The sequence below is a fragment of the Myiozetetes cayanensis genome, unplaced genomic scaffold, assembly GCF_022539395.1.
Source record: "Myiozetetes cayanensis isolate MyiCay16 unplaced genomic scaffold, myiCay2020 scf17, whole genome shotgun sequence".
NCBI lineage: Eukaryota > Metazoa > Chordata > Aves > Passeriformes > Tyrannidae > Myiozetetes > Myiozetetes cayanensis.
This window is the reverse complement of record NW_026087378.1, coordinates 6,551,446-6,578,206: the sequence shown is the minus strand read 5'-3', so window position 1 is coordinate 6,578,206 and position 26,761 is coordinate 6,551,446. Positions and strand designations below refer to the sequence as shown.

General features: G+C 50.6%; 1 protein-coding gene and 1 long non-coding RNA gene across 3 annotated transcripts in view; both read left to right on the top strand.

The window, feature by feature from the left end:
* LOC126638554 (uncharacterized) overlaps window positions 1-26,761 on the top strand; it is a 1,011,613-nt gene that overhangs the window by 367,448 nt on the left and 617,404 nt on the right. The window lies entirely within an intron of this gene.
* On the top strand, window positions 22,828-24,672 carry NKX2-5 (NK2 homeobox 5). Its single transcript, XM_050312511.1, has 2 exons — window positions 22,828-23,283; window positions 24,051-24,672. The coding sequence occupies exons 1-2, from the start codon at window positions 22,878-22,880 to the stop codon at window positions 24,656-24,658; spliced, it is 1,014 nt and encodes a 337-aa protein (XP_050168468.1). The 5' UTR covers window positions 22,828-22,877; the 3' UTR covers window positions 24,659-24,672.

The window sequence follows — 26,761 nt, the reverse complement described above, 5'->3', positions numbered from 1 at the left end:
GTGGGTTTTGCTCACATCTACCACCTACACTTGCTGGCCAAAAGCTGACACTGAGGATGAGTCTGCAGAAGCCCATTAAAAACGTTTTAGCCTGGACAGAAAGAGGGAGTTACAGGAGCCAGGATACCTTGAAGGGGGCAGAGAATGCCCAGGGAGGCTGAAACTGCTCTGCACCAAGAAAGGGCTCCCAAGGGTCCCTGCAGCCCACAGCTGACTCTGCAGATTCCTGGCAGAGGAGATGTATTTTGTGGCTCTCTGCATTACATGGACTAGTGAAAGCTGGCCACAGCCAATGATCCAGGACTAGGGAATGAGTCTTGGATAATAATTAAAGGTCCAATCTTGAATTCACCAAAGCCTCTGGTAAAACATCTTACTGATAATAGCAGGACATTAGGATTAGGCTTCTGCTGAAGCTGGGAGTCACTGAAGCTTTCCTGACTTCATAGGCTTATCAGGGATAGTCTTGTCAAAATCAGAAAATAGATGAGGCTGAAAATAATCTGTTCTCAAACATCCCACATTCAGAAATGCCTGATCTGAGGCACGGGGTTTTTTTACAGCACTCCCTAAGCACAGACCCTTTGCAAACCATGGAAGGGCAGGAAATCCACAGTACCTTTCCACAAAATCCAGCACTGTATGACACGTTAAATATGACAAAGATACACTTGAATGCTGCTTTCAAAAACCTACAATAAAGTTTACTGGGGTATATAACATGTACCCTATTGCTTGAATTCTGGCCATCCTACACATAATGGCCTCTACCTTTCCTTCTGCTGATCACATATCACAGCTTTAGTACAGCCTGGAAAAAAGGTCAGGCCCTTTAGAGGAGAAAACACCAGCTATATCCTCCCCGTGAAAATGGCAACAGGATGATACCATTTATTTGGGAAAATACAGCAATTATTCTGAGCAATAGCAGAGATGACAAAAACTTGAAAGGGTGGATTAAAAAAGGACCAGAGACAGTGCTGAGAACATGTGATGATGCTGTTTAAGCACATAAACTCATTTAGGAGCTTGCTTGGAACAAGCTGTTCTTACGGCATTGCCAGCGTGACCGGAGACGAGAACACCATTACGGTCCAATTGACCAATAAGTTGGTCAAACCCTCTGTCATGAGACTGCCAGCCAAATTTGTAAACACTGAAGGTCAGATAAACATACAAATGTTGCAATTTGTTGGACTCACATTCCCCTGGCAATTCACCTGTTTTGTTCTGTTGGGACTAAGGGTTCAAGTGGATGGTGGGCAGCTCACAGGAGGATCATGTTCTCCACCAGCACGAGGCACAGGCAGGACAGAGAGGGCAGAGGCCACAGTGGGAAGCCCAACCTTTGCAGGAAAAAGAAACTCCAGAGCAACACCCATCCTTATCTTTGAAAGAAAAACACAAGTATTCTCCAATCTTTGCCATTCTCTCGAGGAGGAGAAAATGAGCGAACTTAAAATCCTTCAGGGGCCATAAAACCAGGTACTGACAGTGAGGGATCTCTTTGGAGCAACATTGGCAGGAAAAGGAGGACTTGTCCAGGGAGATGGCTCAGCTGCAACAGGCACAGAGTTTGCCCAGCAATCCTGGAGTGACGCAAGGCCAGTGGAGGGAGGGCTGCATGAAAGGCAGAGGCCAGTTCAACCCAGGAGATCCCCAGCCCCTGTCCCCACGTGCAGCCTGCACCAGGCGTGTTTGTTTTGGTGACCATGTCTGTCCTTAGGGCTGGAACTGACAGGAGCCTCTGTGGGATCCAAGGTTGTCCCCTGGCTGCCACTGCAGTGCCCCAGGTGTAGCTGCCCCACAGTGCACACATAGTAAGGGTTACACAACCCCGGCTCTAATACGCTTGATGATACACACACCCACAAGCACAGCTTACTCCTCCAGCAGAAACACAGCAGGGCCGGTCACAGGGACCCTCCTGTGGCACTGGTAATGCTGCACCAGCGTGGCAGGAGGGCTGGTGCCCCCCAGTCTGCTATTTGGTATTGGATAAATCAAAAATTATCCTGATTGCAATCTCACAGCCCACAGAAAAGCCACCACGAAAGCATAAAGCAGGCTCCAAACTGTGTGCTCTGTGCTGACCAAAATAGAAGTAAGCTGATGTGGTGCATCTCAGCTGGCTGTATGGTACCAGCAGAGCAATCTGGGGGTGCATGGAGGCGGTGGGGGCTGTGATCCCCATGTCATCAGCTCACAGGGTACAGTCACAGAGCCTGCAATCAGCTGAAATGCTGCTATTGGTTGTAATAGTACAGCAGGACACGACAGAGGCCAAAATACCCTTGCCCTGAGTTCTATGAATATGGCAGAAAAGGACGTGGAGTCCAAGCAGATGAGGTCAAAAAGCAGAAAAGGAAAAATAAAGACATAGAAATAGCAGTTCTTCTCCACAAGACTGTGCTGATTCCCACCTAGTACTGTCTGCAAGTGGAGATAGGGAGGGAAAGAGAGAGAGAGAATTCCTTAACAGTCATCCCTGCACCTGTCCTGAACACTGGCTTTGTTAAATGGTCAGTGAGGCACCAATTCCCTCCCAGTCTAGATTTTCTCTTTTGATTATGACAAAGTGCCATTAGTTTAGAATCATAGAATTACAGAATGGTTTGGAATGGGAGGGACCTTAAAGATCATCTCATTCCACCCCTCTGCCATGGGCTGGGACATCTTTCACTAGAACAGGTTGCTCAGAGCCCCATCCAATCTGGCCTTGAAATTAATTCCAGTATCTCTGTACCTAATATTTAACTGCAACTGACAGATCTCTCACAGCAGTAACTGTGTCTCTGAGGTATTAAAAGCAAGAGAGAAAGAAGACACTGTAAGAGGGTCACTCTGCTATGTGTGGTTCTGCTGCTAAGCTTGTCCTGTAGTTCAGATGCTTTCAAGCTCCAGAATGGTAAGGAATTAGAGTTATTCCTGTTGCAGAGCTGTAATTATATGGTCAATAGAAAGAAAAATATCATAATAAAGGGAAGATGCAAAGCAGGGACTGGCTTAGCTGCCTTGAGAACTGCATTGGCCTCTTTTTATGATGTAGATAAAATTGCCACCAAAATAAAGGCCAGGAAGGGCAGCCCCACTGCTTCCAGACTTTAGAAACAGGTGCTAAAGCCCATCCATGGCGGGAGGAAAAGGCTGTGGGAGCGTTTGCCAACATCTCCACGTCACTAGTCAGGAACTGCGCAATGGGCCGGGAGTGGCGCGGGTGGATCAGCCCCACACCAACCAGCCCAGCTGGCTCTGCCCTGGGCCCTTCTCAACCATGGAGCACTGATACCCTATTTTGTTTCTGGGTTTGAACTTCAGGAACACACAGGATTCCTGGATGTGTGGTGCTGGTCACGCCAGGTGAATTTACCCGGGGTCTCCGTTCCAGCCACGCAGCGTTGGAAAGCATCGGTGCCTGCTTTCCATCTGACAGCAGCACAGCGGAACGAGAGAGATGCAAAACTAATCGTACTGAGAAGGGAGCCAAAAAGGGATTCCAGCAACATGAAAACCAGAGGGAAATGCCAGAGTCATGCTATCTGTGATCGGTATCTGTGACCCTTCGTTTTCCAAGAAGTAGCAATGATAACGCAGCTCTGCCCAGGTGAAAGATATCAGCTGGGCTAATTGTAGCTGAGCTGATTCTCATGGCAGTGTTGTTATCTCCCTGGATTCCAGCTCCCAGCGGCTGCTGTCACTGCTCAGAATATCCAGCAGCGAGAGAGAGAAAAGAAGAGAAGGGGGTAGAGGAAAAAATAAAGAAGGAACAGAGAGGAAAAGAAGCAAACAGAAAGGAAAGTGTAAGAATAGTCAGAACAGAAAAGGAAGGAACAGAGAAGATATGGAAAGATGTGAAGACAAATGGGATTATTACATTAATTAAGTGCTGCACAATTCCCTCTTACAGGGGTTTCAAGAGAGTGGAGCTGATGGCAGAAATTGCCTGCTGTGGGTGGGTTTCAAGAGGCAAATTCAACTCGACCCTTCCCTGAGGAGAGACCAGCAAGGAGAGACCAAGAATATGTGGAAGGCACAGAGAGTAAAGAAATTACTACAGAGACATTACCTCTGTACTGACTACTAATGAGCTGCTAATGAGGGTAAGCCTGTGCACATGGCATAGCACAGAAGGGAACCTGCTCTGGTCCCTAAAAACTTTGCCCCAAGAGCCAAGGGATGTGCCTGTCAGGCAGGAAGGGAAGGGAAAGCCAAACACCGATAACTTTGCATCCATTACCACCACACCCCCTGCTATTCCTGCACCCATTCACCAATTTACTGGTTCCTCTGTCTGTCCCTTACTCCCCATTCAATTTCCAGATTTTGGACAGTCCCAGCTTCCAACAGGCTCTGGGGAGCTCTGGGGCAGCTGCCCCACACAGTGCCCAAGCTGTGCCCTGCACACGCCGTGAGGGAACCTGCAGTGCCCGTGCTCAGCCAGCTGGACCTGTCAGACCTGCTGCGGTTGGCAGGTGGGTCTGGGCAACAGGATTATTACTCTTGGTATTCCTCCTCAGATCCAGGTAAATACATGGTGCAAGAATCCACGGACCAAGGAGGTGACGCTGAAAACAGCCACAGCAAAGGATGAAAGGAGCAGTGAGAAGTGACTTGCTCAAAGCACGCAGCACAACAGCAGTGTGTGGGGTGAGGTAGAAGGGGGTTGTTGCCAAAATACAGGTGTCAAGAGCCAACTGATACATGTTTGTTATCCAAGACATCCACCCGGGGCTGGCAGGTATGGCCCAGGACCTCCTGGAGACTAGTGGCCTTCTGGAGCAGCAGCAGCAGTTTGTTTTCCTCTTCAAGCCATTAAGTAGTTTTTCAGAATACATTCTGCTAGTACTGAAACTGTGAGAACTCTGACCAGGAAAAATACCTCGTTTCACTCACTTCTTGAAAATAACCTTAATGCATCAGCTTTACACACAAAACAGGCCCTTACATACTTACTTTATTTTTAAATGCATGGCAATTTAATTTAGATAATAATTCCTTCTCATTACTTCTTTTCTGAATTCCCATTTCAATCCTGATAAACTTCAAGATAAATCACAAAAGAAAACCAAATATTAAAAAAAAAAGTGGAAAAAGAAAAGCAAAAAAAAAAGTGCCATGGCTCATTTTCTTAAGGAATAAAGTCTTCTGAAAATCTGAATGAACACATGACAAGTGATATAACGGTAAGTAAATGTATACAGGTATGGCAAAACCCAGAACAAACGTACTGCAAGGGTTGTATTTAGGGCTCTGACCCACGTCCTCTGGTCAACCACAGCAGGCCAGTTTAAGATCCCTAAAGAATTTTGCTGTGGTTTGCTGCTGATCACCACTCCTGGAGCAAAACCAGCACCCTGGGACACATACCTCCATTTTGGGAGGTCCAGCTGCTACATCAGCTGAAGCCATTAACAAAGGTCAGTTTGTCCCCGAGAAAAACCAAGTTATAGACTAGGGAACATGAAGTGCAGCTTGTCCTGTCCCACAAGAACACAAGGTGGGGAACTGGGGACAGTAACATCCTTAACTGCTACCCCAACATCCCCTTGCCTGTGGAGCAGGCAGGATACGGAGGGATCACCAGTCAGGTGGTTTTCCAGGGGCAGGAAGGATCAGTGCAGGTTAGATGCAACCCCTACCCCACCCCAGTGCTGTCAGAGTTCACCAATCCTCTTTCACCCCACCCCACTGGGACCCCCCAGTGCTGCCAGCAGCTCTTGCACCCACTCACAGCCCTAAGAACAGACTTTGGAAGGGAGGCCCCGACCCCCAGCAGTAATGCCCACCGCACACTCCTCTCCCAGAGACACAATTCCCTATTCTGTAGCACCATCTTCAGCAAGAGGGAGGAAAACACCTTCCACAGGCAGCAGCACAGAGAGGTGGACCCGAAGGACCTGCAGTCTGGGCTGCAGTTACAACCAGGAGCAAAACAGAGAACAGATGGAAGATGTAGATTAGGGATGGTGAGTTATGGCCTCTGGCATCCCAGACAAACCCCAGTGAAGCTGAACTTGGGGTTCAACTGAACTTGGGAATAGTTTCTGGGATTCAGTATTTTGTTGTTGAACTCTTTTGCTCACTTCCCTTGCTGGTGGCTGCTTTTCACCCAGCTAAAACCAAGGTATCTGCTAAATTTTCTGCTTGAACCTGCCCATAAGCGTTGCTCCAGCACAGCCCTCGTGCAGCCACCAACCTGCCACATCCACGACAGGGAGGAAACAAGTGTGACTTGTCCACACAAAGGCAGCAGCGGGACTCTAAAGTGTCTAATATGGCTCCCCAAACTGTAACGTGTTGTTCCCCAGTCCCAGATTTTCCACACCCTCTCCCAGGCAGATTTAGAGCATCGAGGGAGAGCAAAGGATGTAACTGAAAATGTAACAGCAGCAGCAAAAGGACCCTTCACACTCTTCTGCCTCCCAAGTCTTTGGGCAACATCTCAAATGACAAGGATGGGGAGGGGACACAGAGCACGTGGAGGTGTTTGCTTCAGGTTTTCAGTTTGTTTGATGGCATTCTTAGATAGGTCTCCTCACTTCTGGAGAGGGACAGTTTTCTCCAGTCAATGTCTAGGTTTGTCATATAACTCTGAGAATAACAATAGAGGAGGTGCAAGTACTTAAAACAGGAAGAGTATTAATTTAGAACCTCAAAAATGGCCAGTGGGCTCTGAAACAGTAAAATCTTGATATTAACTATAAGTAAACTTCAAGATATTATTTCAAGAAACTTTTTGGTAAAAGAAAATAAAATTTGAGAAGGTTATTTTCAGGAAAGTTACACTCAGACCACTTGTGTCGTTAGTTCTGAAGTTAGTTTCATTTTTGGGGAGAGAGAAATAATCCAAATGGACCAAAATTATCACCAAGACACCAGATTTTTTAATTCTCCATTAAAAGAGAAGCAGAGCAGTGTGTTGCTGGGAAGGAGAGCAAAGCTTATCCTTGTACTCACTGCAGGGAGAATCTGCCCCTTTGTGTCAGGCAATGTGAGTGCACACAGAAACTGATTTCTACTGAAGAAAAACCCTGTGTTTAACCAGAGGAGGGCTGAGAACAGCCACCACGTCGCGTGTTGACTCTGTAAGGCAAAGTTTTGACTCCTTTTGGCAACACCAACTTTTCCCACAAAGCCACAGCTTGGACCTCTGTGCAGCAGTGGGAAATGAGTATAAACTGTCTCTGAACTCAGGGGGTTGTGCAAGCCACGGATTCTAATCGGGATTACAAAAGTTATGTCCATTTTCTCAAATTATTTGGGTCGGGTTTTGTTCCTGTGCCTTTTTTATTCGCAAACCCTCTTGTCCTCTGAAATCCAGAGCTTCAGCTGGGAGCGCAGCTCCCAGATTTGCTTCAGTCATTCCAGATATCCATAGCCCTCATCCCTCCCTCCCTGCAGTACCTTTCTGCTTTCACTTGAAGGCAACCTTGCACCACACACGCCTGTGAGGAGAAAGGGGCTGGGGAAGCACCGCAGCTCCTTCACCCAGCAGGTATCACAGGATGGGTAAAGGTTGGGAGGGATCACAGTGGGTCATCTGGTCCAACCTCCCTGCTCAAGCAGGGCCAGAGCACATGGCACAGGACTGTGTCCAGACGGTTCTGGGATATCCCTTGGGAGGGAGAGTCCACCCCCTCTCTGGACAATCAGTGCTCAGTCACTGCACAGGAAAGAAGTTCTTTCCCACGTTCAGATGGAACCTCCTGGGCATCAGTTCCTGCCCACTGCCTCTTGTCCCATTGCTGGGCACCCCCGAGCAGAGCTTGGTCCATCCTCTGTCCCCTCCCTCACAGTTAAAAAAGGGATGAGCTGCAGGCGCAGGGGAGAAACAGCTTAATTGTTCTTATAAGGTTTGATTCATTAACATTTGCACACTGATGATTTTCATTTAGCTCCTCTAAAGGTGGTTTAACCACTCTCTGACCACAGTCTTGCAAAAAGCAGGAAGATCAGCAGCTCCATGGGTAACACGCGTGTCCCTGGGGGATGCTCAGCGCTCACCCCCTGCCTTGGCTCTAAAGCACCAGCAGAGACCACAACTAACAGCAGGGACGGAGCAGGAGCTCAATTTTGAGCGGCGACAGAACAAGCTGGAAAGAGGGATGTTTCCTAATCAGCTGTCCCCGAGGAATTTTATCCTTGGATTCTCGGGGAGCCAGTTATCTCGGCCATTAGTGAACTTGTGAGGGACAGGTGAGATACCAGCAGACGGGCAAAGGGCAAAGGTAGTGTCTCTCCTCAAAAGCAGGGGATGAGAGGAAACAGGCAATCATAGAATTGTCCCAGCAATCCCAATTATAGACCTGTCTCCTCAACTGTGATGCCAGAAAAAACACCAGGATAAATAAATACCTAAAAACACCCAAGATGAATAGCAGGACCTGTGAACTGATCAGTAGCAAGGAATACATACGTTTAATGCAGAGGAAAAGAATACAAGGAGAGGCAATATAGAAGAATTCAGGAGTCCAGGGCTTTAAACATGTCTTTCCCATTAATTTCAGGCAACAGACACATTGATAAATTTTACACAGCCACCTCTTGACACTACTTTGGAAAGAACAACCAACAACACTACTGTGCATTAAGCTGCATTTATGAAACCACTCTTCAAATCAGAGCTGTATTTAACATTTTCTTCTTTCCCTTCTGCTCAAAATGACCATCTGGCAACAGATTTTTTGGAATGAAGCATTTTCTCCGGTTTCTGTTTGGGGACAAATCTGTGCCAGCTTCCAGCAGTTCATGTGATTTAGGGATGCAGAATATAGTTCTCTTCTGAAACGTACGTGGGCTTGAAGTCAAATTCAAACAGTGAAAAGATCTGGTGTGAAGCAAGCTGTGGGTTACAGTACAGTTTTCTCTATGTGCCTGCAATATGTCAAACTAGAAAGATTTACATCCATTTCCACACAGTCTGAGGCTAAGTGGTCAATTCTGTATATTATTCACAGTTACTTTACTTGCCCTAAGCCCACCAAACCTGTCTGGAGTCTCATTTAAAACTTCTAGTAACTTTCATTTGAAGCTGTAGGATGCAAGATCCTCCTCAGATATAGCAGGTACAATTACAGTCAATTAAGTTTTCTTGAAAAATAAAATAAAATCTAACTGCAAGAAGCTAAGAGGGCTCAGGGGCAAAATCTCCCATTTTGGGAGACATGGCAGTCAAAAGGCAGTGTAGACTATTCTAGAGAAACAACAATTCTCCCTGTGCCTCAGCCTGTGTTCACTTCAGAATCAGCATCTTAAATGTTTAGGAACTGAACTGTCATGCTCAGCCATCAGTGCATGTACAGGGCCTTGGAGACACAGGCAGGGGAAAAAAAAAAATCTCATCTAATGACCTGCACTGCCTCTGCAACTACCCAGTCCCAATTCTACCCGGCCTATGGGCAGAAAATAGGAAATGAAATCTAAGACCCTGCTTGGAAACCTTCAGGCCAGATTTCTGATCTTTTTTCCAAATGTCCCAGCACACTGCTGACAGAGCTCTGAAACCTGGCCATGTCCATCTGGGATGGGCAAGGAGCTGCACAGCCAAGGCTGGGAGAGAGCCCCAGCACGAGGAGGGAGCCGGGCTCTCCAGGCTGAGGGTCGTCAGAAGATTAAGCAGAGGACAAGCAGTTCCCTGGGGAATGCCACCAGCCTCCCATTGTTTGTCAGAAAATTCTGCAGGATACCATCACTAAATAAAGCTTTTTCCTTAAAGATCTCATCTTTCTTGGTCTAAAATTTGGGTGGACGGTCTTAAAGTATGTTATTAATGGATAAAAAATATTACTTTTATTGCTTGGAGATAAACTGTGGCTAAACAGTATTTCCAAGGAAATAGGTTTGTGTCTAAGTAGAGGAAAAGATGGAGGCAGTCTCTTCACATTTGTGAACAGAAGTAAATGCTAACATAAACATCAAAACTGAGGAGAAATTATTTACTTTAAAAAGCATATCATGCTCCAAAGACCTTCCTGTCAACACTGAGGACCCTGACAGGGTCATATCACCATTTTGACCCATTCTCAAATGCTCACTGCTGTCTGTGGCCGCAGACATGACTGACTCCTGCCAAGTAGTAAATAAAGGCTGTTCCCCATTCTGAAATTAATGGCAGCTTGCTTTGCATCCTGGACTGCCCATCATCAACTCTCACACCCATGACTTTATACACACTCTCTTTTTCTCTTCTGCTGCCACATCACATCAGGGATTCCTCAGCATCCACCACAGGTACATCAGGCTGGGATTTGCTCTGCAGCACATCCTGAGGCATCCTTCTTTACACACATCTACAGAGGCTGAGATCAGAGGGGGATGTGTGCAGGGATGCTGATCACAAATGTTAGCATAGAGTTACCCAACAGCGAGGCCAAGTGATGATATTTGTCAGGAAACCTTGGAACACGGTTTTTGTTTCTCCCAGGCGAGCAACAGCTCCCCCCTGGCAGTGGCTGTTGAACAGGAGTACGTGGGTGCTTGGCTGTTCATGGCCCACAGAGCTCCCCACTGTGGGAGGACAGCATTACAGGGAACTCCTGCAGATAAAACTCATGGCTGTTTTTAACATATACAAAAGCTGAATGGTAGAGGTAAGGAACTACATCGAAGCATTCAAACAGGTAGGGGAAGGCTGAGTGAATATGTGGTTCGAGCTGGAAAGGAGCCAAGAGTTTCTCTTCCTTGGGGAACTTGCCCAGACTGTGTTTCACCTGATTAGCACAGGGTAAGACCCAGTTCCATGTGCACAGACACAGATAACACAGTGCATTACCTGCTAAAATCAGACAGAAGCATGAGGTGCTGCTCTGCAATAAGAAGCTCTGAGTTTGCTCCCTAGACAGCTGTCAGCTCCTCGGACACACCAGCTGGGCTTTGGCTGCACCCACACCACAATCTACTGTCCATATCAAATGTCCCATTTACCCAAGTCCGCAAAGCTCAGCAAAAAGGGGATCCAGACAGTGCTTTATCTCGGTGACAACTTTTTTTTGGGAAAAACACGTTCAGCTATTGCCAAAAAAGATCAACAACAGCTATTGGCATCATCGGCCCTCGGTTACATGGTTTCCCAAGTGGCATAAGGGATGACAGATTCATATTAATTCCAGTCAGCAAATGGATTATAAATACTCCCCCAGCCAGTTGCCACCTGATAGGACTGTCCTTGAGTCCTCCAATTGTGGAAGGGACTTGTCAACTCTAAATTTACCCACCAGCATGTATTGTATAAAACATACTACTCTGTGATCCTTGGTAGACACTTGTGCTGTAGCCCAGCATGGATTAGACCAGAACCTGCTGGTTCCATCAGCCAGACAGACATCTCACTATTGCTTATCTCAAGCCTTCGATGGCAGGAAGGAGAAGGGGATGGGTTTGACAGGATGCGTTGGGATATTGGTCGTGCAATTGCCACAGCAGTCAGTCCCATCAAGTCCGAGTTAATAAAGTGATCAAAAGCTGGGAGCAGCCAACACCTTTCTGATGAGGTAACAGCTTCTGTTCCTAAGGATAGCCTTTCCCATCAGAAAAATGTCCCACCACAACTGATAAAAGCAAACCCACTCCAAGGATGGGATGTCCAAAACCAGACAGAGCTGATACAAAGCAGACTGACATTGTATTCCCTGTAAAAAGCAGTAGGCAGGATGCTAAAAGTTTGCACAGATGGACTATTCACTTGAAGAACTGTATTAGATGGATTTAATTTTTATAAAAGGGAAAGTAAACCGAAAGCAAGTGAGGAGCTCCACTTTTTTTCTAGATACAGAATAGTCCTGGTGTCTATGGACTGGGTAGATGCACATGTTGGTGGCACCTGTCTGCTGTAGATTTTCTCACCTCCAAAACAAAAGGGGCTGCCCAAGGAGGAGGACAGTTCATAAATTATCAGTTCAGGGCATTTACCCAAGATAAGCTCATTTTTTTGCCTGTTGCTTGTTTGTGTACGAAAGCTTCCCAAGCTGATCAGCTGGAGACAGCATCTCATCCCTGACTCAAAGACCACAGATCAAGCCTGCCCTCAGTTAGACAAAGATAGGGGAATTCCATGGCTGTTGAGGGCTGCAGGACATTTTGTTCCACTTTGAGCTTTCTCCTGATCTCATTCCTAGGCTATTCTCATCTTAGTGCTCCTCAGTCCCCCTGAGGACACCCAGATTCTCAGGCAGCAACAAAAGGCTTCTGCTCACTGTGTGCACCCACGGCCTGGGTACCCCCTGCCCCAAGCCCTGCAAGCCCTGGGGGCTCCCGAGCAGGGCTGCAGATCCCACAGGATGGCATTTGGCACAGCATGAAGGACAGCAGCCCAAGGACACAGTGGTTGCTTCTGGACAGAGCAGGCTCTCCCACCTAATGGAAACTTGCCTCATATTTCTAATATTTCCACTAGCTGAGCACTTTTTAGCAGCTGAGCCAAAATGGTACTTGCCAGTTTTTTGGAACCTGTATCTACCTGTTTGGTTTGGGGTGTTTTTTTGAAAAACCCAGGGCAGAGCAAGGCTGGAAAATGACACATCAGAAAAATCCTGGGAATCTTTGCTTTGAGAGACCACGGCACACCTCCATGTTTAGGAACAGATTTGAACTTTGCACCAGGACCAGCCATTTTTGTCACCTACACAAGAATCACTCTAAACCTAACCAAGTTATCCCCCTGCTAAATAGCAGTTTCTCCAGTCTTTCTCCATGTCTGGAAGACTATAGTGTCTTTTAACATCAAAGATTCTTTTAAGAACTCACACTGCAGCTATGTCACATGGGGTACCACAAATTAATGGGTGCTTTTAACCTAAAATTCTGCACTTTAAATCCAGGGGTAAAACTCCTGGATTATTTTCTCCCCACATGTGGGATAGGCAAAGGCAGAACCTCTCATACCTTCAAAGCACTCCGACACCCCTGAAACGAGAGAGGAACTAAAAGCTCCATCTCTGGGGTTTAGGATCTTGCTGGGCAACAAGGCTGGGAGCTCAATAAGAGGGATAAAACTAAATATTGAATGGCTGCTTGCTGCACAAGCACTGTGCATCCTGTGCACTTTGGGAGACACAAGGCTTTAGGGAAAAAAGCAAAGCTGAAATAAACCCAAAAGCCTGACAGGGAATGTACACAACAGAGTCACATCCTGACTGCCGAAGGCCTGACTGCAGCTCACACAAAGTCCTTTTTGCCTCATTTTTGCTTATGTGTGATACATTTAAAAAGCAATTCAGAGTGACTCCAATTGTACAACAGGCTCTTTCAAAATGCAGATTTACCCCAGGCCTACTGGAGCTTATAATAAAAATGTGCACAGAGACAACAGCATTTACTCCCATCAGACTGCAGTGTAGAAATCCATATTGCAGGACATTTTACCCTACTGGAACTTTAATCCAGCTAATGCTAACAAGTCGTTCAGAATAAATGTAGTAGGAATGAGAACGGGAGAGAGAGTCAGCTAAGCAAATGGATGTATTCTTTTTCCATTAGATCTCACACCAGCAGTGGCAAGTCTATTGCCTCCTCCTACACAACACCAAAAGCCTCAGCACAAACACAGCCAAGGATCAGCCCAGCAGCGGTTCCACATCCCTGATGAAATTTAAGTTCCCAAGACAGGAGATACATGGCCATTTTCCGCTCCGTTTTGCCACAGCTTCCATCACCTTAAGTGCAGAGCATTGCCTGAATGTGAACTACTGGATCAGGTTCATATTTTGTAAATATTATTGTTCTTTTATGAACTTTGGCATCAATGAGAGCAAAGCTAGAGAGGCTGGAATATGACACAATGCTTTGGAGCTTGGCTGTCAGTTGTCCATTTTTTAAAAAGTGGGAAGAGACAAGGAAAAGGATAGTTTAGAATTGTGGTTAAACACTTTTTTTTCTCTAGAGACATTTAGGATTTTGTCTTTGCTTTGTTTATTCTTCCTTGGGACTAAGTAAAGTCATATTTTTAAACATAGGACATCCCCCCTTTGCTTTTATATGCTGAAATTCTGAGAGTTGCTCTAGACAGGGCTCAGGCTGTTCTGACTATTGGAGCCAAATGCATCTCTGAGAGTGTTTTCTTGTGGCCTAAAAAAGTATTTATTTTTTCAGTCATTCCACTTGGATGTACCTTTGTTCACTTTTCAGAAACAGTTCAGTTTCATGACTTTTTTTCTTTCAAATCAGAATATGTAATAAAGTTTCTAATTTTTCACCTCCTTTCTGTTATAATACTTCAAGGACATGAATGGTCCCTGCAATTCAGATGTTTAAAATTTGACCAGCACACTAGGATCTTACTGAATAAGTGCTTACATATTTCCTTATTTCTCTTCAGTGGGGAGGGGAAGGGTGTTGTTATCTTTTTACTTTTCCTAAAAGTGAATGCATAATCCAGCTCTGCCACACACAAAACCAAGGACACATTTTTACCAGAGCATGTTTCAACAGCAGGAGCCCTGGCTGAAAGCATGGATGTACCTCCCCTCTCCGGGATGGCCTCTGCCAAACAGGAGAGCTGGAAGCAGCTAATCCTGAACTACATGTATGAAGGCAGGGGTGGAAACAACTTCTGTTGGACGCAGTGAAGGGAAAAAGCCTCTGAAAATAATTCAGGGCAGAGATTTCCATCTCCCTGGGCTGGCTGTGCCTAAAACGTGTTTCCAAACCCCAGGAGAGAGGATCCTGGAGGTTTCAGTGCCCCTGTGCAGACAGTGTCAGGTATCCATGAGCTGGAGCTGTGGGCCAGGGGTGCCCTGGGCATGGAAGGGCTGCTCTGGAGTGACCACAGGACTGGAGGGGGGAAGGCATCTGGGAAGAAGCAACACAGAGCCTGACAGCTCAGAGACAGCCAGATGTTTTCATCATTATGGAAAAAATCTGTTGGTGCCTCTTTGCCCAGAGAAACACTGGAGGAGGAAATATCCTCTTGAGCTCTGATCAAGGCTGCATGTTAAAACTGCGACAGGGCAGGGTCAAAAGCACAACAGAAATTAGAGGAAGGGATGTTTTCTGACTGGCTCTAACCTTCAACGTGAAAGTGCCCCAAAAAGCTGCACTGCCTCACAGGGACCTTTTCCCAGCTCAGTCCCTCAGAGAGTTGCAGAGAGATGGCCTGGAGGACGGGCCCAAGTCGTGCTTCTCCAGCATCACCACCCCCGTGCTATCTCTCCCCTCCACTTGCAGCAGGTGCTGCCCCAGGAATGTGCATCCCTGTGGACATGTAAGCCCGGATCTGCAGAGCTCTGGAAACACGCATTCCAGGGATTGCGAGGAGACTGAGCACAGCAGTAATGCAACCAGGGGTTGGAGAACCCTGTCCTGGACGACAAAATCAGCTCTGAAGGAAGCCCACTGCCCCCGTGGCCCCGGACACCCCCAGGTGACACCCAGCCCAGCCAACAGGCGGCCAATCCTTTCCCTCTTGCCGCCCTGAGGTTTCCCCCGGGCAGCTCCTCGGGATTCATCCCTTCCCATGGATCTCCCCTTCCCAAAAACAGCCTGGCAGCGGCACCCGCCGGCTCCTCTCACTGATTTTAGCTCTCAGAACGATACGGTGTAATTAAAAACCAAAAGTAACTGCCGCGGACCGACCAGAAGAACAGTGTCTAAACCCGTAAGAAAACGCCAATAGGCAACTCCAAATCCTTTCAATTCTATTAGAAATAAACCCTGTCCGCAAAATAAAAGGGTGCTTAACGTTTCGTGCGTTTCGCTCGGATTTTTTTTCTCGTTCTTGAACTGAGAAATAGAAAAGGTGGTGGTGGCTGGGCTTGGGGACGAGTAGAGATCGCTCAGAGCTGGAGGGGAGGAAGGGATCGAGGCATCGTGGGTTCTTATCCCTCCTTTCCTCCAGTTCTTTTTGCTATATCGCCAAGGCTCCAAGGAAAAAAAAAAAAAATAAAAGGCTGCCGTTTAATTGGTGCTTTTCCATCTACCACTGACAATTAATGCAGGATTTGGAGAATAAAAATGAAGATCTGGTCTTATTACACGACATGCCTTTGAATTTAAAAATAAAAATAAGGACTTGTGAAAATACACAGAACTTAGAATTTTTACCCATCAATGAAAAAAAAAAAAAAAAAAGGGTAAAATTTAGAAGAAGTTTTACAAGATTTTCGTTTCTTTCTGCCCTTTTCTTCTTGACAAACACTTGAAATAGACAGTATTTTATGTTCGGTGAATTGTAGAGTCATCGGGCTGATGAAAACGCTTTCCCGTGCTTGTATTTGCCGGTTTCTCTTTCTTATGCATTTTAATTTTGAAGGGATTACTTCATAACCGTTTATATCTCTGCAAAACAAGCCACGGGAGCACCCGAAGTTTTAGCTTTCAAGACAGGATGCAGAAACGGGACCATCTGGAGAAACCGACCCTTTTCCCGTCAGATCCCCTCAAAACCCAACAAAGCAACCCAAAACCCAATTTCCCCACCTCGAGAAAAAAAAAAAATCTCACAGTCCTGATCCTGCTCCCGGGATGATCCTACCCGAGAGTCCCGTAGGGGTTGCACGGAGCCTGTTTTCCCGGTGCCTCTGTTTGCGGGATTCAAGGGTGGGAAAGGAGGAACCCGCTCAGCCAAACCCGCGTCTCAGGGCAAAAATAAACGCGGGTACGAGAGCCCTGCGGTAGTGGGGGTATCCCTTCCTCTCCCTTTTTTGGAGTTAGTTGGTTGTGGGGTTTTGTTAATTTTGGATGGAGTTTTGTTTGTTTGGAGGGGTTTTGTTGTGTTTTTTAAAAATTGTTTATTATTATCTTAGAGAGGCGCGGCGCTCCCATCAGGAGCATAACCCTGGGGGCCGGTGGGGGATTTTGCAGGGCAGCGGTGAGGCTCACCGAACCAAGGGAGGGAAAAGGAACGGAGGCGTCCCAGGAATCCTCCTGGAGCAGGGGGACGAGGAGGAAAGGCAGAGCCGGCTATCCCGGCAAGGCCTCGTGGGACAAGGAGATGGCAGCTCGACATGAACGGGGAAAGGGAGAGGGGGACACAGCCCTTCCTGCCCGCGGTTTGCCCCTGGGACAGGCGATTTCATGGCTCTCCGGTTGTGGGTCACAGGCTGGGCATTGCCGGAGCAAAGGGGACACGGCCGGGAGACGCCGTAGAGGAGCTGGGGGTCAGGGCGCTGTAACTCTACTCGCCCGGGTTCATCCTCCCATCCGTCTCGGCGGAGCTGATCACCTCAGGAAGGGTTTTTTCCAGAGGGTAGGATCTGGGATGGGCCCTGCTGCGGGAGCGCCGGGTGAATCTCGCAGCCCCGCAGGGCTGAGACGGCAACCCGGGCAGGGCGGCACTGGGGGGGCGAACGATCCCTCATCTTCGCGGGGATGTGTAGGGGATAGATCACTTCTAAGACAAATAAAGCCCAAACACCGTCTCATGTTAGAGGTGGCTCCCCCCGACCGGCTCTGCCCGCTGCCCGGCGCGGCCCCCCTGGGCTCCCGGGGAGAGCCGAGCGCGCACGGTGACATCGCAAGACGGATCGGATTTGCACGGCCCGTAGGAAGTATCCGAGAAGTCAGACCTTTATCTCCTCTGGAAAACATCGCTCGGACAGAAAAGCTGCAAACAACCTGAAATCTTGCGGCGATTGCAGGCTTCCCGGCCAAGCGCCGCTGCAGTTCCCACTGGAGCCGGTGGGAACCCTCCTCCCGCGAGAGGCAGATAGGGCCAAAGCCCTGCCGCGTTTAGAGCCCTGTCCTTCGAAACAGCCCATACTCCATAGTGCCTGGAAGATATTTCGTTTTTAAAACAGTTTTTCTGACCATCCCCACACCCCGGTGCGTCCTGGCTGTAGGACGCCTGTGCCAAACCTTTGTCGCGTTTACGTGAAAATCTCTTCTATCGTTTAATTCCCCGTCCCCAAAAATTACCGTATTGCTCCTGCCCTGAGTGCGTTCTCCATGGAAGTATAACGAACAAGCGCTTTTGGGATTACCTGGACGCGTTAAAAAGCTTTTTCTGGAGAGCAGAAAACCGGCGGGTCTGAGACAAGCGCTAACAACGCGACCGCTTCGCGGGAACGGGGAGAGGACGGCGGGAAGGACGGCGAAACCCCATCTCTCTCCCTTCCCCAGCAAACCCAGCACAGTTACAGGCAGAAAAAAAGTTACAGGCAGGGTAAAATTAAAGCTTTTCATTTATCGGCCCGGCTCCCAGCTTTCGCTTCAGCCGGGGAAAAAAAACACTTCCAGCGCCCGAGGTGCAAGAACCAACTTAATTGTCAGATTCCAGGCACGGAGCCCAGGGCAGGAGGGGAAAGTCCACGGTGGCATTTGCTATCCAAGTCACCCTGCCTAAGTCAACCCCACATGAGTCCCCGACGCAGGCGGAAAGAGGCGACCGGGCCACCCCCGGGGCGCGCCCCCTGTGCTGCCCTTGCCTGCCGGGGGAGCGGGGCTGGGGGTGCCAAAACCGAAACAATACCGGAGACGTTTTATTCTGGGCTTCGCATAAATCGTCCTGAAATAAATGGAAGGCACTTCCGTGCTGTCTGGCTGCTGCTTTCTCGTGCTGCGCCCTGGCACCAGCCTGCCCGGCTGCACCCGCGCTCTCCAATCCGTCTGAACCGCCAGGGAAGGGGCCCGATGATCTCCTGAGTGCCCGGCGGGAGAAGCTGGGATCCGACAGCGGTGGGCAGGAGTCCCGAAGGCCTGGTACCTGCCCCGCCGCCGGGAGCGGGGCTGTCGAAGCCCCCCCAGCTCACGGCGCAGCGGTCCCAAGCACCGGGCAGAGGGGAGGCCCCTCGCCAAGGCCGGCTTCACGTCAAGGTCAAAACTCTTTTTTTGAAGGCTGGAAAAGGCGAGACTCGTTAGGGCTTGAAAGGATCGGGGGGTAAGAAAAGAACAAAAAATTAAAATTTAAAAAAAAAAAGGGGGGAAAAAGTACCAAGAAAAAGAAGTAGCAAGAAAAGGAGAATGTTTTTAGGTGGAGCACCTGGACAGCTCCAAAATCTTTTTCCTATGCAGAATTCCAGAGGGCTGAAAGCAAAACTTTCTCTGGCCCCAGTCGCCCCCCGCAGCCCCCAGATGCCTTCTGCGACCCTGGGTGGGACCCTGCCACGGCGGACACGCACAGCAGCACAGAGATCCCGCCGACAGGATTTGTTCAAGCCGGGCTCGCCGGTTTGCAGCATCCCTTCCCAAGCGTTTGAAAGGAATAACGGACCAAAAGACCCTTGGGGAACTCTTGGGGACCCGCAGAGATCCCGGGGTCCCAGCGGCTCCCACCGCCACGGTGAGAACCGGGAGATTGGCACAACTTCTCGCAAGGAAACCCTAATAGGCTATTTCTGGACTACTGGCTCTTAACAAATCTATAGCACCTGAAGTGTTAGCACTCAATTAGTGACAAGGTTTCAAACCCCGGCGTTTACTGGCGAGGTATAAACAGAGTCCTCGGGAGATAGCCGGGAATTAGAGCGGGAGGGGGCTCTGGACATCTTAACCGACTGGGATTAAGAGGAAAAGTTTTTTAAAAGGTCCCATCTCTCTCTAAACAGTCCGAGGTGTCGAAAGCTCAGGGGGAGAGAGGATGTGCTCTCTGGAGTTAATTGCGGGGTTGGAATTTTTTTGGTTTTGTTTGTTTGTTTTCAGCAAGAAAAGTTTTAAATTCTTGTGGTGTCTTTTTTTTTTTTTTTTTTTTTTTAGGAGAAAAGAAAACACACACAAAACACAACAAACCCAACACGAAACGAACTTAGCAATCCCGGAGAGAAGCTACGAGCCGGTGTGGACGACAACCCTCGCCTGCGTGGGGCCAGGGCAGGCTCAGTCCTGAGGGGACAGCGAGAGCAACCTGTAAACAGCGTGAAGGCGGCGGGAGGAGAACAGAACACCCCCGCTTTTCCCTGCCAGCCAGAAAAACAGCAACGTCTTTGCTCGCTTCGTCTCCTCTCCATACACCCACAGGGCCTGGCTCCCGGCTGGAGGGGTGGGCTGGAGAAGGTGTTTCAGGGCGCTACTCCGCGGTCCTGTCTCCCTTTACACTTTTTGCATGTTAATTAAACGCAGTCAAAAGCTACCCTGCAGAAGGTAAAAGATGTGCGGGAGAGCTCAGGGTGCAGGAGGATCCCTGCCCCGCGGCTCAGCCGGGACACCCGGGCAGGTCCCCCCGGGCCGGGCCGGGCGGGGACCGAGCACCGCCCCTCAGGGCTGCGAGCAGAGTCCGGAGCTGGTTGGACCGGCCGCCTTTGTCCCCTCCGCTGGACAGTCGGAGCCTGGCTTCAGCGGGCTGCTGGAGAGCACCGGGAAAGGGAGAAAGAGGGAGTGGGAAAGGGGGGAGGAATGGGTGCGGAGCCCCGACCCGGAAAGTCCGTGAGCTGCTGTATGTCAGTAACTTATTCATCAATCAGCCGGACACAGAGCAGACCTGGCCTCTCTTTGCAGAGTGTTTGCTTTTTCACCAATTATTGCGGCCCTGCAGCTCTTTTTGTTGATACAGTAGTTCTAAAAAGTGCTAATGTTCATTTATCAGGGGGCCGAGCCCGGGACTCCCACTAGTTGTGATTCTTCCAAAAATATAAACACGAAGAGAAGGGCCAAGGCTAAAGCCCCCATTTGTTTCTAAACCGCAGTATTAAAAGTGATGCATTGTTGAAGATAAAGCGGAGATAACGCTGTCTGTCTCCAATGAATGTCTCCCCGACGCATTAATGACATTCCAAATGATAGCTCCGGCTTATCGTTCAATTAATCACTTCCACCCTCTGCAGCCGGGCCCACATCGATCGGGAGCCGCCGTGTGACTGGGGGGCTGGAGGGAGCCCGTCAATCCTCGGTGAATCGCGGATTGTCGGCCGGCAGTGCCCGCCCTGCGGACACGGAGCCCGCGGCGGGGCCGGAGGGGGACAGGTCGGACAGAGGGAAACCTCCAGGACAGGCACTGCCGTGCGAGCTCCCGGCCTGGCCTGGGAAGGGCGTTTTGAGCCCGGGATGGAGGAAGGGAGCGCTGGACGCCGTTTCTGCCGGGAGGCGGATGTCACCAGGGCGGGCGAACCTGCCGCCACGGGTTTGGGAGGGATCGGGATCACTTCGGTATTTCAATATTTATCTAACTTACTCCCATTAGCTTGCATTAAAAAGGAGGGAACGAGATTAGGAAGCCCGTAGGGCAATGCGGAGGGCAAGGGGTGCCCTGGACACCGAGCAAAGTCGTGCCGCAGGCCTCTGCTGAGCCGGGCTGCTGAGGCTGCCTCCACCTTCCCCAGGCGCTTCACCCCTTTTTCTGTAACAGAGGAACATCCCCTCCGAATTGTTTCCCAGGGAATTCTGCAGGAAGCGCAGCCGCGAAGAATGAGGTGGCCGCTTAGCCACCTCCTCCCCTCATTAAATGGCAATATTTCAGGCCTCCCCGTACACAGTTATCGCACCGATTTTCATCGCAAGGTCAGGGTCTGCTTCGCCAAAAAAATGCTCCCAGGACACCCGTAGGCGTCTGCAGCGAGGGGCTGCGAGCGCCGGGGTTGCTGCTGCTGCTCCGGCCAGCGATCCCCAGAGAGAAGGGCGAGTCACAGCATCGCCCCCCAAAACATCCTGAATTAAAGTCCCCTCAAGGGAGCCTAAAGGTGCCGAGACACAAAAATCTCGGGGTGAGGGGGCAGCTGGGAGGGGGACACCGGCAGGTCCGTTGAGAAGCAGCCCAGGAAGGGCAGCTGCGGGCAGGTGCTCACGTTTCCACCCGCCTCGGGGGATTCCGTTCCCGCGGGCGGAGGAAGGATTTGCACAACTGCGACTCCACCGCCTTCCCAGGGCAGGGCCTGGCCGATGGACCCCCAAACTCACAGCATCCCTGTAGGGTTTCTCCGCTCGGCTCCCACCGCCCGGGGCCTCCCCCATCCCGTGTCTCACTCAGTCGGGCGCTGGAGCGCTAAAGAAGGTCCGTTAAAATTTTTTTTCTTTCTCGCCCCCCGAGCCCAGAAAGCGCCGTAAGGCCCCTCCACAACCTGCGGCTTTGCCGCTAAGTTTTATTTCAGCGACTTCACGCGAGTTAAACGAGTGAGCATCCACTTCAGTCCGGTGAACCCGAGACCCGCGGGCAGTCATGCCCACCTATCTGCGGGGACCCGACCAGCACCGGGGCTCCCGACGGCAGCCCAGTGGCCGGTTGCTTTGCCTTATTCTTCTCTTACCCCTCTACATTTTGCAACGCCTTCGACCCGCGCTTGTTTTGGTTTATTTTTCTCTAACTTTTTTTTTTTTAACCTTTTTTTCTTTTTCCCTTATTCAGTGGTAGTTTGTTTTGGGGTTTTGGTTTTTTGTTTGTTTGAAAGCTTTACAAACAGACGGGAGGAAAACCCAATCGGTAATTCACTCTCCCAAGCCAAGCAGGGGCTGTTCAGGAGCTCTCTCCTATCAGCTGGATTTCGCGAGCGTTGTGCTGCTTCAGAATATCTGTATAAACCCTAAGCGCGGATTTCCCCTTGAGTGCGCTTCACACAGCAGTGAACTCCCACTTTCTAGTTCCTGCGATCGGATATTGCAGAATACTAAAAACGAAACCTCCGTTCCCTCTCTTACAAGAAAAAAAAAAATGAAATCAGCACATATTTGGTTGATGGCTTCCTCCCGGCCTGTTTATTTAATCTGACTGTATGATAGATAGCGTCAGATAGTGCCTTTGTACACATTAGGCCATTCTGCCTTTTTCTTTTTTTTTAAATGGATGAAAAATCTCAGCGCAGAAAAGCTGGATAAATGCAGTGCCGCCCCTTTAAATGAGCGGAGATGTTTTTGAGATGTATTACTATATTAGGTGACATGGAACTTTGCATCTCTCATACCATCACTGCAATGTTGGCCAATAGAAAGCTAAAGTCACCCAAAAACTGCCTAGTCCCTCCTTCCCTTCCCTTATGGTCTGGTCCTACCTGCCTCCAGTGTACAAGTCAAGGCTACTCGCGGGAATGCTATGTGCCCCCTCCGTGAGCCCACGCTCCACCACTGCTCCAGGTTGGCTGCTCCTCACCTACTTTTCCATGACCCTGGGCTCCGGCCGCTGCCCGCTCTCCTCCGCAATGTTTCCTAGCCCTGTGACTACGACACCCTTCTCGGTCAAGGATATTTTGAACCTGGAACAGCATCAGAGCGGCCTGTCCTCCATGGAGCTCTCCTCGCTGACCTCCCCCTCCTGCATGCTGGCCACCTTCAAGCAGGAGACCTACAGCGCTGAGCCGCCCGCCCTGCCCGACCTGCGGGAGGAGCTGCCCGAGCCGCCCCCCGCCAAAACAGCCGCCGCCTTCCCCGGCTCCTACTACGTGAAAAACTACGTGGAGATGGACTCGGCCAAGGAGGCCAAGGCGGACAAGAAAGGTAAAGCCAAGTGCTACTGTCCGGGGGTCGCCGGCGGTCCTCGGGAGGAGAAAAAGGGAGGGCAGGGGAACGGTGACCCCCCCACCAGCCGGGGCTGGGCGCTCGGCCGGGGGTCCCCAGGGCTGCGGGGGAAGAAGGGACAGTGCGGGGCTGCACCCACCCTAGGGGGCTGGGGAGGAAGAGCGCGGAGAGCGGGAGCATCCTCATCCCCGCCCGGGCGCCGCAGTGCAGGAGGGGGACAGACCCACCGCGGGGGGTGTCCGGGCGACCGCGGCCCGGAGACCCCCCGAACGGGGCCAGGGCCGAGAGCCCACCCAACGGGACTGGCAGAGCTGCAGGAGGATACGCGAGGTCTCGAGTTTATACAGAAATTAGGTGACAAATCGGATTTCTAATTCGTTCGGCCGAGTGTACTGGAGCCCGCGGGTCGGGCTGGGATTCGGTACAAAGGCTGCGAATGATAAATCCAGGCTGGGGCACAGGCGGTCGTGACTCAAATCAGTGCACTGAGCATCCTTGTTTTCAAACAAACAAAAAAAGACGGAAACTTCGCTGAAGAGGTACTTAAAAAGCGGGACAGGGCCGGTCCCACGGCTGCAGGAGCGGGTCACCGCGGCGGCCTGAGGGGCTGAGATATACGAGGCTGGAGAAGGGCCGGGGAAGAGCCAGGGCTCGTTCACGTTGCACGCTGTTTATTGAACACTGCTTTATATTTTTTGCACTTTTTTTTCCTCCCCTTTTTCCTTCTCCCGTTTATTTTGTTGCAGAGCTATGTTCCCTGCACAAGAGCCTGGAGCAGGAGAAAAGAGACCTGGAAGATCCCGAGCGCCCCAGACAGAGGAAAAGGAGGAAACCTCGCGTCCTCTTTTCTCAAGCCCAAGTCTACGAACTGGAAAGAAGGTTCAAGCAGCAGAAATACCTCTCGGCTCCCGAGAGAGACCATCTAGCGAACGTCCTAAAGCTCACCTCCACCCAGGTGAAAATTTGGTTCCAGAATCGAAGGTATAAATGCAAAAGGCAGAGACAGGATCAGACCCTGGAAATGGTGGGGATCCCTCCCCCCCGGCGAATAGCGGTGCCGGTGCTGGTGCGCGATGGGAAGCCCTGCCTGGGGGAATCTTCTCCGTACAGTTCGCCCTACAATGTCAGCATTAACCCCTACAGCTACAACGCCTACCCCGCGTACACCAACTACAACAGCCCCGCCTGCAACGCCAACTACAACTGCAACTACCCCTCCATGCAGCCCATGCAGCCCTCGGCGGCGGGCAACAACTTCATGAACTTCAGCGTAGGGGACTTGAATTCGGTGCAGACGCCCATCCCGCAGGGGAACGCGGGGATCTCCACATTGCACGGAATCCGAGCCTGGTAGAGCCGCCCCCGCCCCCGGCCTTCTCCCTCCATGGACCACGGTCATAGGGATGGAGGTGCTCCGGCCGCGCCTGCGAGCCGGGCTCGGGACATTTCCGTGCTGCGGGATGAGGATTGTTCAGTGTAGCATCCCGGCGGAGTTCACTAGGGTGGTGGCCATTTACCGGGGGGGTCCTTGGTATTTCGTGCGGTGGCTGCGCTCCGTGCGGGACCAGGCGGGCACCGGCGGGGAGGACCAGCAGTGCCCGGCCCCTCTCGCTCCCCCTTCCACCGGGGTTTTCACCCTGGTAATTTCCCCCTTCTTCCTTCCTACAAACCAGCCGGTCATTTTGCTGGACTTGTTCCCAACGACAGCCAGCCAAGCCCTACAACTCTCTCTCTTCGGTGTTTTGTTTTTTTTTTTTTTAATCTTTTACTCTATACTAATTATTTTTGACATCCACATTTAATTTTTGCACTTCCCGTACGGTTCCCGCTGTTCGTCCAGTTCAGCATCTCGCCGCCCCCAGGTCTCCCTTTGCGAGGCTGCTACCGCCGGCCTGGGCTGCGGGCCGGGAGCGGCTCCCCCCGCACACGATGAGGACAGACCCCCCCACCCCACCGCGGCCGAGGGACACAGACACTCCGGCCCGCCAGGTCCCGTAGGGTTATGCACTAAAACGTGAGTTAGTATGGAAATGCACTGTCCGCCCCTTCCTACGTGTCGCCCTTTCCTGTACAAGCTGACGGAGGTCAGCGAGTTGTCATTAAAGAGAGTGGCTGAACCGTGGCGTCCCTGGCGTTCCTTGCGCGGCCTGGAAACGGCTCTTGTATTACAAAGTTTTTAAAATATAATTTTAAAGCCACTTTTCGAGCTCAAGGCCCGGGCAGGATTGCTCTGCACCGGCCGTGTCCCGTCCCCTTAGCCAGGCTGGGATCGGGACGGGTCTCGTTTTCCCCCGTCGGTGACCCTCTCGCTCCCGGTCTCCGGGGTTGAGCGGCTGATTTCTCCCCTGCACAGAAAATCAGTGCAAGGGAGGTACCGATACCCCCGAGTCATAAACCAGAGGAACTGTCCCCAGCACATCCGCAGGAGGTTTCCGCAGCCCCTCTGCATCCTGTCCCCGAACAGGGAGAGAGGCAAGGGACGTCGTGCCTGCCCCCAGCCTGCCCAGGGGCAGCGGGTGGGGCTCCCCACCGCCTGGCTCCTGCCTCTGCTCTCCCTCAGCCGCAGCCTCTCGGCCGCTTTTACAGTAGTCGCTATCAAATGTCAATTATTGGGAGTGAGAAACAACAAACATTGTAATTCAGCGCAGTCACAACATCCTCTGACTGTCTGAGACTGTCCGGCCCGGTGACAAGGCGATTAGGACAACCTGCAACCCCTCCTGTTTGGCCATATCGGCCCCATCAGTAAACAGGGATGGAGACAGGGTGGCTGTGGCCCTGGGACATGGGATGAAAGGCTGCCGGTGAATGGAAGCTGCCTGAAGCCTCTATCCCTCCCTCCCAAGGGGACCAACCTCACACAGCCCCCGAGGTAGGATTGCACAGATAAGGGGCTCCCACCTCCTTCCTATCTCTGCAGAAGGAAGAGGAGCCCTGAGTGCTGCTCACAAAGCCCCCAGTGCAGCATGGAGTGTAGACACCTGTCTGGGGCTCAGGGCTGGGCAAAGGGGGGCCTTCTGCCTCTTCCCAAGGAGGGTCTGCCTTGAGGGTACTCATCCCAGAGAGCCACAGGGACATGGGGTCTGTCACAACAAAGGGGACCAGAGTCTGCCAGCCTGAAGCAGGGACACAGGGCAGCCCCACAGCTATGCAATCCAGGAAGAAGCTAAGGCTGCTCCTCATTTGAAACCTCTCCAAGCTGGCATCACTGGCTGCACGATGACTTCCCACACTGGAAGGACACACAGGCTCCAGCAGAAGGTAGAGAGCCTGAGGTCAGCCAGAAAACACTCTCCTCTAAGAAATTCTGCCTACCTTTCTGAGAGCTCCAGGCAAAGAGCATGCAAGGGGACAGGAGAAAGCTGGGTTTAAACTCTGCCACTGTTGAATGATGTGGAGGGAGTGAGAGTTTGGTGCCTCAGTTTGCCTGATCTGTAAGATAGGCTCAATGCTGCCT

Bases quoted from the DNA above. Each gene is read 5' to 3' on its own strand.
- NKX2-5 (XM_050312511.1), top strand. From the start codon at position 22,878: ATGCTATGTGCCCCCTCCGTGAGCCCACGCTCCACCACTGCTCCAGGT. The intron at 23,284-24,050 runs GTAAAGCCAAGT...ATTTTGTTGCAG, and splicing joins GGCCAAGGCGGACAAGAAAG to AGCTATGTTCCCTGCACAAG.